Here is a 15,833-nt window from a genome sequence, read left to right on the forward strand (position 1 = left end):
ATGTGTTAAAGGGCAGTATTACTCCACAATTCCTCAGTGTTAACTCCCATAGGGTTGCTTAGTAGGAGACTGCTGAAGGTGAGCTGCTGGCTGTAGCATGGGATAAAATCCATCTCACGTTGCTCACGCGTGGATGACAATAGTGGCAAATTCATAAGTCGTTGAAAACATTTGAGATCAATTTGCAGGCGTTTTCTCATGAGTATTTGAAATTCGTGCTTTTAGGAGGGTCTTAAACTCCATGTGCACTTCGAAATAGATTCCCAGCAGCTGCAAAACCCTTCAGTCTAAAATAGAAAGTTCTTTTCAATGCAGTACTTTCAGGGTTTCTCTTTTCCAGTGCTGCTTCAAATGTAATTGGTAACATGATGTGACCCCATCTGTAGATAGCAGGATGTAACGCTGAGCCATCTTGTTGAGTATTTCAATGTAGAGACATTAGTGGTACAGAGAAGCCTAGGACAGCTTCACCTCTCAAGAGGAAGCTCAAAGGCTGTTTCCCATGTCTATAAACATTTTTAGCTTCTCAGGTACGTGCTCCTTCAGAGTAAGTGTGTTTTAGGATTGATGTGGCTTTGGGGATAATTCTTCCAGATGAGACAGTGGGGCGTACAGCAAATGTGTAAAGATGATTTATCCCTTGCAGAGTGGAGTCAGAACGCTTGTCTAAGTCTTGCCTCACATGTGCGTGCTGGTTCAGGCAAGCTATGCTCAAGCTTTAAAGCAAATGTACGAATGCAGTTAGAATTAATTAAAACAGTTTCAGAAGGTTAAATGAGAATTCACTTTGGACTCTTTGCAGCTTAAGTGTTGCAGTACTGGTCAGTGAGACTGGCTGAACACTGAGCTGCAATGTTCTCTGTCGAGACCCATACTGTGCAAAAGTGACAGAAGGCTGAGGGCACAACTGTTGACTTTAATGGAAGGTGGAACCAGAAAGCCAAGGAATAAGCCTTCTCTTTTCTGGTTTCCATAAATGAGGCAGTTAAGGAGCGTGTCTGAATCTCTACTAATTCATTCATCTGTTCTTGTTGAACTCATATGACTCAGCTGCTATAGGAGGTCTGTGGCTATTTGTTTTCCTTCGCTTGAAGCATTTGCTTGAAAGTGAGATGACTTTTGGGAGGAGAATTATTCAAGGAGAAGACTCCGTGGCGCAAAATGACTCTGCATAAGGTTTTTTTAGGGAAAGGCTTTGTCTGCTAGTACCTTTGTGCAGTCGTGGAGACAGAAGGGACAACCCTTCTTTCTTTTTGCTGAGCTGAATGGGGAAGTTCCTTCACTTTATGGAACAGCAGCAGTGTTTGTAGATTAATGAATGGAGAAAATAAGAGTAGACGAGCAATAGTAAACATTGGCATAATATAACATAAAATTGCATTATATTCTTATCGTGTGTTTTTCCTTCCCTTATTTTCCACCATCACGCTCTGTTTCATTTCCTGAAAGCTCTCCATTCCAGGACGTTGAATCTTCAATGTCTCCAGGAGCAGCAAAACATAGCCTATAGTGGAAACTCCCTCTTGAGTCTTTCATGGCATCGAGTTGTGGCTTCACAAGTTAGGTCCCCTTGGTGATGAAAAGTTGCATGGAGAGCAGAGATAAAGCCATTATTTCTGTAGCTAAAGAGGGCGAAAACTAAGGGAACTTGGGCAAGATCAACCTTGGACACATCTTCAAAAGACACACTTGAATGTATGCAGTCATTGGCTTCATGAGCGCTACCAAGGAAAAGCTATTAAATGGCATGGAAGAACTAAGGTCCTCTAACATGAATTTGTTAAAGTCCCCCTTGGTGGCTTTAGACTTGGTTTAAATAATGAATTGGAAGACAAATAAATGACTTAAGTATGAAATTTTGGCCAGATTACATTGGAAGGAGGTAAATGTGGCCTTGAAAATATTCTCTTCGCTTTCGAAGCCAACGTTATTCAGTTGTCAGATGTCTTCATCCAAAATAAAGAAATATGCCACATAATGGCCGTGATTCTTCCCTTTTGGGGTGGCTGTATGCTGGCAATAGTGCACCATACCAGATAATGCAAATAATCTGCTGCCGAATAATTAATGATGCGGCCGGGCATATTTTTTTGATGAATGCTTATGGAGCCTGGTGACAGGCGTGAAATTAGAAAATTCCTTCAGTCCCCTAAAATATAAATAGCTTTCGGAACTGAAAAGAGTTTCAGAGCTGAAGATTTTATTGTGTCGAGAGGAAAAAACTTTTCCACCCCCATCCCCCCCTTTCTTCTCCGCGAGTTGTTTGTCCATTCACAAAACAAATACTCTGAAGCCCAGTACGGCTCATGGGAATAAATTTCAGGTCGAATTAGTACAGTTTCCTTGCTGTCAGGACGGTGGAATTAATGGTGTTTTGATGACACGAATTTTGAAGGGCGAACAAAGAAGCTGAAGGGAGGGAGACATGACTCCTTAGAAGCGCGGTCCTCCTCTCCCCCAGCCTCTCTTGTCTTCCCTGTCATCCGTCTGCCAATCTCCCTGTCCATGGTTAGTTAAAGGCGCTTTTTATCCTCTTTTCTTTCCCACAGAGTTTGCCAGATCCGGCCCAGTGCCTGGGTTCCAAGGGGACACGCTGCAGTTGGCCTTCATCGACTTGAGACAAGTAAGTCTTTGTGTTTTTGTTTTTTTGTTTTTTTGTTGTGTTTTTTTTTTTTTTTAAGATGTGTGACTGAAGACCATCAGGTCTTAAGGGAGAGGAGGGGAAACGGCGTTGGTGATTTACGCCAGAGACCTATATTCCCCCCGCCGGGCCCTCTCCCGCCTCCCCGTGCCCCAAACCACCTCCTGGCTCCATGCTCCTGGAGATGGTGGAGGTGAAGGGGGCTGGTGGGACAGGGCAAGGGAGAACAAACCCTGACCCTGGCCAGAAGGGCCACTGTGCTCCCGTTGGCTTCTGTGGCCGTGGTAGAACGATACCGGCGTGGCTGGCGCGGAGCAGGTGCTGCGAACAGAGAGGGCAGTGATGCAGACTGCCTGCTCTGAGCATTTTTGTTTGCAGATAATGGCTGGAGAAGCGTTTGGCGAGCGATTTGCATTCCTGTTGGGGTGGGGAGGGTGAGGTTGTGTGTGGTGCGTCTGCCCGTGGTCCTGCTCCCCCTCCCTGGTCTCCTCTGTCACTGATGTCACGAGTGGCAGAGGAGTGTCACTTGGCCACGAGTCATGAAGTGGCTGCTGGAGAAGATGGTTGGGATCCACCATCGGTGCCCACCTCTCAAGGGGCCCAAAGAGCCAACTTGACCATAGCAGGTACCGTGACATTCTCTTGGCAAGCCAGTTTGGGGAAAGGGGCCGTCGCAGTGAGTCATTTGTTAGGGCTAGAAATGGGCATTATGGATCCACTAGGCTGGGGGGAAAAAGTGAGGTGGTCCTGTCATCTCTTGGCACTGAAGATGGATGGGTTGGATAGAAAGTCTGAATGAAGTAAGACTCAATGACTGATGCTTCTCTCCTATTAAAACAATCTTTTTTTGTCTGTTAAACCCCCCTGGCTTTGTCCCTCCTGCCATCATGATGCAGTGCCTCTTGTTTTCAGAGTTGACGTAGTTTGCATTCTGAAAACTTTCGGGTGCCGAGGGTATTTCTTAAATCTGCATAATCTCTTGTATCGATGATCTCCTCACCACTGTGACTCGGAGCCACGCTGGAGCTGCTTTTAACCCGTAAGGGTATGAGAGCTTCTCTGAATCCAATTGAGGTGCAGAGCAATCCATCACCCAATGACACTTTCGCAAGGCAGCAATAACTTAAATAGCATCAGGATAACGTGCGGGTGCCCTTCGTACTCGAGCCTGTGAGTAAGTACCAAATTTGTTTGCAGAACGTTCAGAATAGCTCTGCAGAAAAGGTGCATGTTATCACGGCCGCGTGTTGACACTTTTATCTTCATTAGCTTCTTGGCACTTTATTGACTGCAGTACGCAGTGCTCTTGCAACCTCCCGGATATAAGGAAGTGTGGAGGCTTTGGTTCTTTTCCAAGCACGGAGACATGAACGTGGGGATTTTGAAGAGGAAAGCTGTGGCTTTCTGAAGAATGAAACGCCGTAAAAATGCTCTGTGAGGTTCAGCTGCTCTGAGCCAGTGCATTAGCAGCAGGCTGGGATATGTGAAATGTTTGTACGGTTCGTAAGTGCAAAACTCAGCCAAACGAATTCAGCTCGAGCAAGGGAGAGGCTGAACAGTAGCTCTCTACCATTCTTCTTCCTCTGTCAAATGTTCTCCTTTGTACAGAACATTTTCTTCTTTGTTTAGGAAGGCAGTCCCACCTTTCTCTCGCGTTTGAAAATCGTATCTTTTCTGAATGTTGCAAGGAGCAAGGGAGGAGCTCTGGCCTGCTGAGTGCCAGGTGAGAACAGGCAGTCCTAGATGTTCTTCTGGATAACAGCGATGCTTGTTGGTGCCAAGGATTGTAGCAATAATGGACAACCTCATTGATCCAAGTAGAGCAGAGTCTGCTTACCGCTGCTTTACTGAGATTAGCAACCACACGAGGGTCTGAGATGGTCCCCAGCTGCCTCCACCATACTGCTGCCCTGACCCCATGGCACAGAACGTGTCACCAAGCTTTGAGATTCTGTGTGAAGCTCCATCCGCTGCTCTGGGGCTGTCGCAGGTCCCACGCTTCCACCAGCATGGGACATCTGGCTGGGCCGTGTTTCCAGCTGGGAGCTGGAGGCTGAGCAGGTGGATGGAGGTGCAGCAAAGAGAGGTTTCCAATCTGAAATCCAGACCGACTTCTCAAAAGGTTAAAAGCCATTTCAGGTTTGCATTCTAGGCAGATCTGTACCCCCTTGGAGCTCTCCTGCCGATTAGCGTGGTTCTGCATGAGCAGGGTAGCTTTCCTGTGTAGGCAATTAAAAGAGCCAGACAGAAAGCACACACAGTAGGACAATTAAAGAGGTTCCTCCCTTCTTTCCCAATATATTTCAGTACAGTTAACCTTGAGCTACTGAGAAGCAATTCTAGATACAAGAAAAAATTCAAAGTATCTTGAGATTAAGTTACTTTAAAATGAAAGTTATTTATTAGTAGGTTCATAGGTTCATTAGGTTGGAAAGGACCTACAAGATCATCTAGTCCAACCATCCTCCTGTCATGGAAGAAGAACGCACTGATTGGATTTGATTCCTAAATACAGATCCCTGTAATGGAAAGTAGGCCTATTAAACTTCCTTTCAGAAGTGACTTAGGCACTTGGGTCCCGATAGCACGGCATCCCCAAGTACCACTGATGAGCTCCAGGGTTCTCCTAAGCAGCCCAGGTCTGCACGTGCAATAAGTTCCCTGTTCTCGCCGCAGCTTCTGGCCAGCTGGAAGTGTTTTAGCTTTTCATTTTCATGGGTTTATTATAAGCAAGTTGGTTGAAGAGGAAGGTTTTATATTTGTCTGTGAAGTCGCTGCAATCCCCAGCCATGCTGATCTCTCCTAGAAGCCAGATCGACACTTGTGGCCGCCCGCCAAGGAAAATCTGTCTCCAGCACTCGAAGAATTTCACTCTGGGCTCAAGCAAGGGAACGTCTCAGCCGGATTAGAGCTCCTTTTCCGAGGCCTCTCCTTCTGTCCAGCGGATTGTAAACCTGTGTGTCAAATTTCCACAGGAAGTGCAAACTTTCTGCATCGAGGGCCATTTGGAGCCCTTCTCCTGGAGACACGTGGATATGTGAGGGATGAGGGCTGGGAGGTTCCGCTCTTCTGCTCCATCATTTTTGTTTCTCGGTTGCGACGGGACAGTGCTTACAAATTTGAGCATCTGCTTTACAAACCCCAGCAGTGAGGTAAGATAGGCAAACATGAGTTTGGGTGTGTAACAGCTGTTCTGCTCACCGCTTGTCAAATAGCAAACATTTTATGTGTTCTTTTTACTGTGTTTGAAAGCCAGTTGTGGTTACTGTGGGTTTGTGTTGGAGGCCGGCCAGCTGCATAATGAGAGGTCTCCCTCCGATGCATTAATTTTTTCCCTATTACCTCTGATAGAGATGCTTGATAGAAGAGTGCTCCCCTCAAGAACACAGTTCCCTTCTGTCCCTGCTACGTGCCCCGTTCCTCTTCCCCTCGTACAAATTTTCTATCTTTTCTGCACTGTTCACATATTTCTTGGAGGATTTTTTTCATTTAGGAGACAGAGTGTAAAAGTTTAGATGGGAGTGTTCAGCCTCATAAGTGTGCTCTTGTTCTTTCTTTGTTTATATCCAAATTTATCCCAATGACTTACGTATCCTCTCGCCCGTTTTGGCCGTATTTGGTTAGTGGGCTTCAAAGGTACAACGTCCCTACAGATTTTCTGGGAAGAGATGAGCCAGGATGTTGGAGAAAAGCTGCAATGTGAGCTTATCCTTTAGACAGCAGAGGTGCATAGCTCAGGTTTGAGTGAGACTAAGGAGAAGTCTGGACTTCTTGATTCTAAGTGTTTCTAAAGAATTGCCTGCTCTGTTGTGAGGATGCAGCAGTGAAGGTTACATCAAGAGATATGGTAATGCTGGTATTTGGGATATCCAGCTTAGCCTCAGCCATCAGATGGTGAATGGGGCTCTTAAAACTCCATGTGACGTGGTTGTTGACTGCTTTAAAGGCATGGAAACTTGGGGCTTCAGTCTCCAGCTCCAAGCATGGTGGCTGAGGGGAAGCCCTTGTGGATTTGGACTGAAGGACCAAGATCCAATGGGTATGTATGCCTTGAGATGACCCAACAAGGCTGTGGCCATCTGTCTGCTTTAGGGCAACTCAGTAGCAGGAAGATGGAGCCAGCTTCTCCAAGAGTTTCGAGGCAGCACCCAGCCCAGCATTCAGGTTTGTTCCCACCAGGCAGGAAGCTGTGGGTTGTTGCTTTTTTTTTTTAAACTTGTTTTTATACTTTGCAATTAAAGCTTTCCCTGCCCTGTAAAGATAACTAAAGAGCAGTGTGAAAACAAGACATTGGATGAACCCTGGAGCCAAGGTTCCTGCGCCTGCTGAGATAGGGACTGCCAGTCCCATGAGTGTGCAGCGGCGTGGAGGGGTTCGTTAGGTGTCAGACTGGTTTGGTTTATTTTTCTCCACTTGTTTTGCCAGGAGATGCAAAAGAATTTGAAAATCGTATTAGAGGGAGGATCAATTAAGTTAAATATCTCGTCGAGATGTCTCTGCGCCGCATGTACTTGCTTGTGTCTTTGAAGCACGGGTTTCTGTCATGAGAGGAGTTGCAGACAGAGTAGCTGAGCTTTAATCATTGGATGCAGTAAGGCAGAGATGAAAAGGTGACTCACTGGTTTCATCTCATCTACTTCCGTGACAGTTGCTTTTTTCCACCTCCAAGTTGTTCTGCAGGCGGCCGTGCCCACCGCCTCGCCCGTCCATCCCCACAACTCAGCTGGTTCACCAACACACACTGCACAGCTCTGGGCAGATGTATCTCCATCAGAGGGGATCTGTGCAATGGTTTTTGAGAAGCACTCTTCTACATTTTGATGTCTGGTCATCTGTAGTGTCCTTTACAACTCCTACCAGCCCTTGGGTAGAAGAAGAGGTCTGTGCTGGCTGTGGAGGGCTGTCCCATGCATGCCTTTCTGAGTGATGTCAAGCAAATCATTGTATTCTATTCATCTTTCATTGCAAATGTCATCTTGTTCTTGTGCAGTAAGGAAACGGGGTGTGAAGACACATGTTCCAGTTGCAGCCTTAATTCTTAATTACTTGGCAGTGATGGGTTTGAGTGAGTTTTATCGTTACCCTTAAATATAGGCTTTTGCTGTTAAGATCATATCTCTGGGCTGTTAATTACTTTTGCTGCTCCTCTCCGAATTCCCTCCACTGATTGGTATCTTTTGGATAACACATGAACCATTATTAATCATGTTCATTATGGCAGTGCCTACAGGCCAACTGAGATCTGCCCGTTTTGCTGGGTCTTGTGCAAACACGAAGAACTGAAGAGTCTAAACAAATGGTGGAGCCCAGAAGGGGCAGGCTGGATGCATCTGACTTGGAGCCGAGCACGTTATTGCCAATGAAGTGGTATTTTGTTGTATAAAACCCGTGAATGGGATAAATGCTTTTCTGGGCACCCAGAAGCCGTGGCCGCACCGATTTCTCAGAAGTGGAGATAGCATCACCTTCACCCCCTGTCACACCTCTCCACTCACACAGACCCAAATTAGGCTCGTTTTTCTAAATGCCCAATTGCCTGGGGAGACCAATTTCAAGGCTGTAGTCTGACGTTAATTTATAGTGGACCTCAGTGCTGTCCTGGCTGCTCCAGCATCATGCTGTGTTTCCTCTCAAAAGTTATCTGTGTGGGGTAGTACAACGATTTCGTTACCAAAATGAGTCTTGCACCTGAGCTCGCTCTCTCAGGAAATACCCGGGTTTGTTTCGTGAATCCTTACTTGAAATGAAATTGTTCACCTTCAAAAATGCTTGCTGTAATCACTTGGTGGAAAGCAGCAGTTTGTATACAGTCACAGATTTTTTAAGGCCTGTTTAAAACCCCGTGAATTCAGCATACTCACACTGTATGAGTCACAGATGCTTTGCTAGGTGGAGCCGGCTGTGTCCTTTAGTTCAATCTGTCTGGGAGCCAGAGAGATGAAAGAAACTCGCTCCAGTGAGAGCATAGTTGGTGTTTCACCTGCAAGCAAGGTGTGACCAGGGCCTAGGCCTCATCCCCTGAGCTCCTGAGTTCACCTGAGAACATGGGACCTCCTCCTGTGTCACTGCTTGTCCTCTAAATCAAATCCTGTTCCATTTCCACAAGTGAAGGAAATCCAGTTGGCTGCCAACCCCAGTTGGCAGCATCACTGGGATGCAAGATGCTGTCTCTTGCCTGATAACCATCTGGACCTTGGTTAAAATCTCTCTTGAAACCATTGTGGCCCATCTAAGAAGAAAAGAGAATGGTTTGTAGTATGTGTTGCTACCTCCCGAAGTTCAAACTTGAGGTTTCTGCAGCCCTGGTCATCCTTGAGGCATCAGAAGGGTGCTCCGTGTTGGCATCCCATTGTAGACAAGTCAAGGCCAGGCTGGATGGAGCTCTGGGCAGGCTGACCTGGTGCATTACTGAGTGGTTGGCAACCAGCCTTTGGCATTGGGGTTGGAACTAGATGATCTTTGAGGTCTCTTCCTACCCAAGTTGTTCTACGATTCTATAATTCTATGGTTCTAGGAACACAGAGGCATTTTTTTCTGCACTCTGGTGCATCTTTGTGTGGGTGACCAAGGAGATGTGTTCAGACACAGATTGTTGGGCAGGCATTGCCCAGGGAGCCATGCCAAAATCCCCCAGACAGCAGCTAACCCATTGCAAGAGGACCAGGAAGGGCATTCCAGGGGCTTGGCCAAACCACTGTTTTTCTGGCTTGTTAAGCTCAGGGTATGGTTTTCTTTAATGCCTATAAAACCAACAGTATTTGAAAAGGGCACATTAAGTAATTTATTTATTTTTGAATCAGTGTTCAATGCCTGACTCACAAAAGAAGGATGGTTCAAAGTTTGTGCTGAAGATCCAGGCTTGCTGCTCGCTGTGCTCTGCAGAAAGGGAATGGGGAAAGGGAAAGACACACGAAGGCCTGAGATCAGGGTGGATTTAGAGCCTTAACTCTGATTTTTCTTGCTTTGGTGAGTTTCAGCTAGTCTTAGTGATACTTTAAACATACCCTTTGTAGTTCAATTACATTAAAATCACCCAGATCCCTGTCCATTCAGCTGCTCCAGCCCCATCAGAAGCCATCACTCTTGATCCAGGAAGGATGTATTGGCATGCTGAGGACTTAAAGAGGCTGGGTGCTCCCCACAGCCTTCAAACATAAGATCAAGAGCACAAACACATTCTGTTATCACTTCTGTTAGCCTGGATTTCTTTCAGTGGGGCATAGTGATGGAAACTGTGCAGTCTGTTCCTAGTGGAGCAGTGAAAACAAAAAAAAAAAAACAACAAAAACGCCCTATCCAATCCTCTTTCATTTGGAGATTTTGGGGCTTGACAAGAGAAATAAGGGAAGGAAATGACAATCTTGAAAAAAAGGAACAGATTTTGATACCTTGTGGTTGTGTATGAAAATCCCTCAAGCCGTCGCGTGCACATTACACCTGGCTTGTGCAGATCATAGCTTCAGAGAATCATTAAAGTTGGAAAAGACCTCTTAAGATCATCTCGTCCAACCATCCACCTACCACCAGTATTGCCCACTAACCATGTCCCTCAGTGCCGTGTTGATGCTCCTGTTGAAATCGGGTAGTGGGATGGGACATGCACGTCCTTACCTTGGCTGGTGTCCTGGTTTTGCACAGGAGTAACCCAAATTTGGGGCTCTGAGGGTTGGTCTGTGCCCTGCCACACACCCCACGTGGGCCTCTTGATGTTAACAGTGGAATTATGTTTCTTTCCAAGGCTGTGTGCTAAGAACGATTCAGTAAAACGTAATGTTATCACTTATTACTCCCTCCTCTTGTTTCCATGTACATTTTATGGTAGCAAACGGTGCAGATCCTCAAATGACACTCCTTGAAGAACCTCAGCCAAAGGGGACTTTGTGGCAGATTGGGAACTCGTTGCAGTTGAGCTTTATTCCTGTAAGACTCTACTGCAGGTCCTGTCCGCTCCTGGGCACCTCCAGCCCCCTCTGCCCATGGTCCCTGCCCTGTAGCAGGTTGCTCTTCATGCATCTGCTCCAGGCCATAAGCAGCAGGAGCTGTGGCAGGATGACCTGCTCCCTGCCTCTAATTTGCAGGAGGCTGAGACATCCAAGCAGGGAAATGGACACCGATGAGTCCACTTTCATCTTTAACCTGCTGGCTGAGGTAGTGATGCTGGGGAACAGAGAGGGACAAAGGTGGTTGCTTTTAACCCCAGGATCCCCAGCACCGAAACCGAACCCTCCTGGGCAATCCCAGGTGTCACTCTCAGGCTGGGAAGGAAGAGCTTCACTGCCTGATTGGAAATGCCGTCCATAAAGAAGCCTTTATGAGCTGCCTTTCCTGACATCCTAGCTTCACCTTGTGTGGTGAGGGGCTTTGGGTTTTGTCTTTCATTTATGAGTGGTCCCATTGCTGCTGTGAAAGCGAAGAGCACGTCGCTTGGCCTGGGCTGGGCTCTCCCTGCACCATAGCTCGCTGGGTGGTAAGGCACTCTGAAGCCATAGGGAAACAATATCCCACCACATCCCTTCTCCCTCGGGTGTCCCAGGTTCAGCTCAGTCACTGGGTGGTGGTTTCAGAGCCAGGAATTGGATTTTAAGGGAAGTTTCTTCTTGTTAGAACAGGCTGCCCAGCAGGGTGGTGGTGTCACTGTCCCTGCAGGTGTCCAAGAACCGTGGAGATGTGGCATGGAGGGACGCAGTCAGTGGGCATGGTGGGAATGGGTTGGGGTTGGACATGAGGATCCCGGTGATCTTTTCCAATTTCTGTGATTCTATGACCCTGTGATATTGGGGTGTGATCATGCAGATCAAAATGGCGTGATGAACATCAAGGGGAGGTTTACAGGGCAAGACCTCTGTTGCTTTTGTCCATCAAGGCAGTTGTAGAGAAGCCTTCAGTACCCCATACCAGCCAGGAATGAGGTATTAATTGCCTTAAACAAGCAGTCTCGAAGCAGGCTGCTGTCAGACTCTCCCATTGATTTTCCCATTTGATTTAAGGAGTCCCATGTGTTGGCTAGCACTTATGTCACGCTGCACACATGGATTGGAGGCTAATAAACGAGATAAGGTCTGTGGGGAAGGGCAGGTGGCTGATGTGTAAGGGCCCAGTGGCAGAGAGAACTTGCCCTGTGTGTGCTTCAAGGCAGTGCACTGGGGGGAATGACAACAGCACTGGAGCAACCAGCAAGGGGAGGGGAGTTCACCAAATATGCTCACGGTTAGGGCCTCGGAGCTGTGTTTGGAGCTGGCTTTGCCATTATTCTTCAGCCCAGGATTCATTCACAAAGCTCGGTTAATTGAGGCTGACACACTGCACATCTTGTACAAAAGCATCAGTTGTCATTTTTATTGATGAATTGACAGCAAGGTGGCACTATATAGCAAGGAACATTACAGTGTGATTTGCTTTTCTATTAATTCCCCCCCCCCCCATCCCGTGATAAAAATAATAGTTTACATTCCTGTAGTGTCTATTGATTCCAGGTCACATCTGTTTTTACATATAATGCGGGAGTTGTGGCTGTTAGATGGGCTATTTACCAGATTAACTCTTATTAGGAGGGCTGATCTGATGGCAGTAGGAAGCTTTGTGCTCTTGCTCTGAATTGGTACCTCAGTGCTTAAGTGCAATTTCCCTTTAGAATGGGTAGGGAGTGGTACAGGCATTCATGCATGACTGCCTAACTTTGTCTTAGAAGACAGAAGGTGTCCCATACAGCCACAAGACACAAGTAGACAGGACATGGGCACACAACAGGCTTGTGCCTTGCTGGGGTAGCAGCTGATGCTTGCCTCTGTTTAGGAGCTGAACTGCTCTGTTGTGTGACTGGAGGTTGGTTTGTTGCATCTACAGCAACATCTGTTGTAGTGTTGAGGTCGAGCTTGGAGTTGATGGCTCTGATACTTGGAGGTGGTGTGTGAGACCAACTGAGGGCTAACAGAGCTGTGTGTTGCATAGGGAGGAAGAGAGCAATTAGGCTAATGGTCTTTAATTGATAAAGATTGAGTTGGTCTGACCAGGAGCACAGAGGAGTGGCAGCTTGCTGCTGCGGGGCTTGTTGGAGGAGCTGGCTGGGTGTGAAACCAGTCTAACACACTCAACTTTTGCACCTGACCCCTTTAAAGGATATGTATGAAAAGTGAAGAAAGTGAGGGTCAGTTCAATACAGAAGAGAGAAAACAAGGGTGAGAAAAGAGCATTACATCATAGAATCATAGAGATGTTTGAGTTGGAAGGGACCTTTAGAGGCCATCTGATCCCACTGCCTGCAGTGAACAGGGACACTCACAGCTCCATCATATGCTCAGAGCCCCATCCAGCCTGACCTTGGGTATCTCTGTGGGGCACCCACCACCCCTCTGGTCAACGCACGTGTTTTGGTGGGAGCAGCTCACCAAGGGGTTTGTGATAAGGTGAAGCCAAGTGTCTGAACTCCGCTTTGCAGGTTTGACCCTCTACAAAGACCCTTACATTAGGGCGTGCCTTGCAGGGCGGGTGCAACCCAAAGGGCTGTTGAGGTTCCAGCTGGGATGACCTTTCCTCTGTTGTGGCTGCAGCTGGTGCTGGGACAAAGCAGAAAACAGGGCTCTCACCTGGCTCTCTTGAGTTAAGCAACAGAGGAGCCCTGAAGTCTTCTCCCCTCCCTCCCCTTTGCATCGCTGATGGCCATTGAGACTGCACATCTTCCAAACCTTCCACAAAAGGCCCTTCCAACACACGCAGGGTGGTTGGTGCCCCTCTGGTCAATGAAGCCCATTTGTTATAGTGGTTTTGAACCTCTGTCCCTTCCACACCAAGAGGCAGAAAGGTGTGGCTGCTTCCCACAGGAGGGAACGAGCGAGGTGGTTTCCACCGCGTGCCATGTCTGTGCTTGCAGACAGGTGAATCCTGAAAGCGGAGGAGGAGAGGCAGCGGGAGGGAAGGATGTCGCTTCAGACAGCGCTTGTTATATTTAGCTGCAATCTGCTCATTCGGTGCCTGTTATTTCTGGATGCTTGAACGCATTCTTCGGCACCGTGAGCCGTTCCGATGTGCCAGACAGGTGTGTGTGATGCAGAGATCCATCAGCATCTCACCGAGCGTTCTCACGGGTTTCTCTCGGGTGATCCCTTGCTCCTTCTGACAGACGGAGCTGCGTGGCTGCGTGCTTCGAGCCACACGGAGTGCAAGCCCCATTCGGGTCTTGTGCTCATGCATATTTATCTCTCTAGCAAGCTTCTCCTCCATTCATTGAAATTCTTCCTCTCCGTCCGGCCCCGCCGAAGGGAGTTCCCTTGGGGATGGGTTTTAGTGTAACAGCGAGCTGGCGTCAAGTCTCGTGCATCGATACTGTGCATGCTCTCAGTGTTTAAATTACCACCATGGTCTGTTGGTCTTGGCTTAGGCGAAAGAATCCCGGTGATGAAATGACACTCGATCTGGAGTTTGCCAGATAGTGTAAACAAGCACATTAGTTGGACCGGATAGGCATGATAATTGCAGAGCGAGGCTGTTCCTTGAATGGATCTATTAAAGTCAGCTTCAGGGAGCTGCATCATCCTGTTACACTGCTGCAAAGAAGGGAGGAAAAAAAAACAGAGCCGTAGCTGGTGGATCTTACTGTAGGACAGCAAAGCCTCCTTATGTATTCCTAGCTCCTTGCTGAGCTGGTGCTGCTATGGGACGTTGGGTGGTTTGTGGATCCGAATGCTTCCTTCTAGCTTTGTATTGCGGGAGAGCTGGTTACATGGGGTTATGGAGCTGTCACTGTTGGGGTTTTATCTCCTGTTCCAGGGTTTAATTCTGTCACTGATCTCATCAGACAGGAAAAGCACCCACCCCTTTCTTTCTCCAAAGCAGTTTGCAGAGGGCAGGGGTGAACTTTTCACTCGCTGTCGCAATTCTGATAATTTGGAGCCAAGTGGGTACCAGAAATGCTGCAATTTGGAGGGGCAGTCTGAGAGAAAAGCCACACGTGGCTTTAAATGTGGAAAGGTCCGGCAGAAAAGAGGTGAGGAGGTGCTAATGCTTGTTCCCTGAGACCCACTCATATTGGATGGGAAACAGCACTGCCATGGGGAGAAGGGGTTGTCAGGAGATGTTTGAGTTGTTCTGACCTTGGAAATTTGTTCTGACCTTGGAGCTTGGAAATTCAGCTCCAACAATATATTCACAATTTGAAGAGCTGTGGACCAGCTCTGAGACACAAAATTACACTAGATGTTAGCTGGCCTGGCTTTGTGACCTGTCTTAATGGCTGATCTGTTGGGACTGCTGTCGCTGGCTGTGCATCACTGGGAGCCTTCATTCCTCTTGCTGGAGCAAACCCTGAGCTCATTCAGCAGGGTAATGTAGCTCTGTGACTTGATTCTTGCTTTTTGGCTAACTGCTGTGACCACTGGTCAGTCAAAGCCTGGGCTGTGACTCGGTCTGATCAGACATGGAGGTGACGGAGCTGGGGAGGTGTAGCTGCATATATCAGTAGAGATTGGGGGCTGAGCTGCTGGAAGGAGCACTGCAGAGAAGGAGCCGGGGTTCCTGGTGGCCAACAGTTGGCCAGTGGTTGACCAACAGTTGACCACAAGGTGACCATGAGCCAGCAATGTGCCCTGGTGACCAAGAGGGCCGATGGGATCCTGGAGTGCATGGCTTTTTCAGTGGTGCCAGTGCTAGGACAAGGGGCACTGGGCACAAACTGGAGCCCAGGGAGTTTCATCTGAACATGAGGAAGAATTTCTTGACTTGGAGGGTGGCATCTCCCATCCTCCTGTGCATAGCTGTCACATCTGCCCAAGTGGAAGAGTAAATACCGCTCCGATCTAATCACCTTAAATGTTCCAGAGTGTAATACCTTAATTTGGTTGCTGACATTACGGCTGATGGGGAAATGATGTGCTAATCAGGAATGACAGCAATGGGAGATAGGAATCTTTTGTTTCAAAGATTAAGAGAACCTGAACGGAGCCTCGGAGCCTCGCGGGGTGTGCCCTAAGCAGAACCATTCCCCGCAGCTGACTCAGAGCAGGAACCTTCCAAGGCCGTGCCTTTCTGCAGATGGAGTGACTTACTGTCATTTAAACCTATTGCTGGCCAATGGAAGATCCATTCCCAAAAAATCAGAGGCATTCCGGCCTTAAGTTGTTGTGATTACACCACCAAGATTTATTTTTATTATTCTTTTATGTTTCTTTGAGGCAACTTGGAACCAACCATACCGAGTCTG

General features: G+C 47.6%; 2 protein-coding genes across 8 annotated transcripts in view; both read left to right on the plus strand.

The window, feature by feature from the left end:
- Positions 1-15,833, plus strand: part of SFXN5 (sideroflexin 5) — a 377,058-nt gene that overhangs the window by 280,234 nt on the left and 80,991 nt on the right. The window lies entirely within an intron of this gene.
- The window catches only part of EXOC6B (exocyst complex component 6B), a 234,929-nt gene that overhangs the window by 171,627 nt on the left and 47,469 nt on the right, over positions 1-15,833 (plus strand). For all 7 annotated transcript variants that reach the window (XM_065736004.1, XM_065736005.1, XM_065736007.1 and 4 more), the window contains one exon: positions 2,550-2,623. In XM_065736004.1, the coding sequence (XP_065592076.1) occupies positions 2,550-2,623 (74 nt within the window). The remainder of the gene's footprint in view (positions 1-2,549; positions 2,624-15,833) is intronic.

The sequence above is a fragment of the Cyrtonyx montezumae genome, unplaced genomic scaffold (assembly GCF_038088225.1).
Source record: "Cyrtonyx montezumae isolate F1298 unplaced genomic scaffold, pur_monq_1.0 scaffold_2, whole genome shotgun sequence".
Classification (NCBI taxonomy): Eukaryota; Metazoa; Chordata; class Aves; order Galliformes; family Odontophoridae; genus Cyrtonyx; species Cyrtonyx montezumae.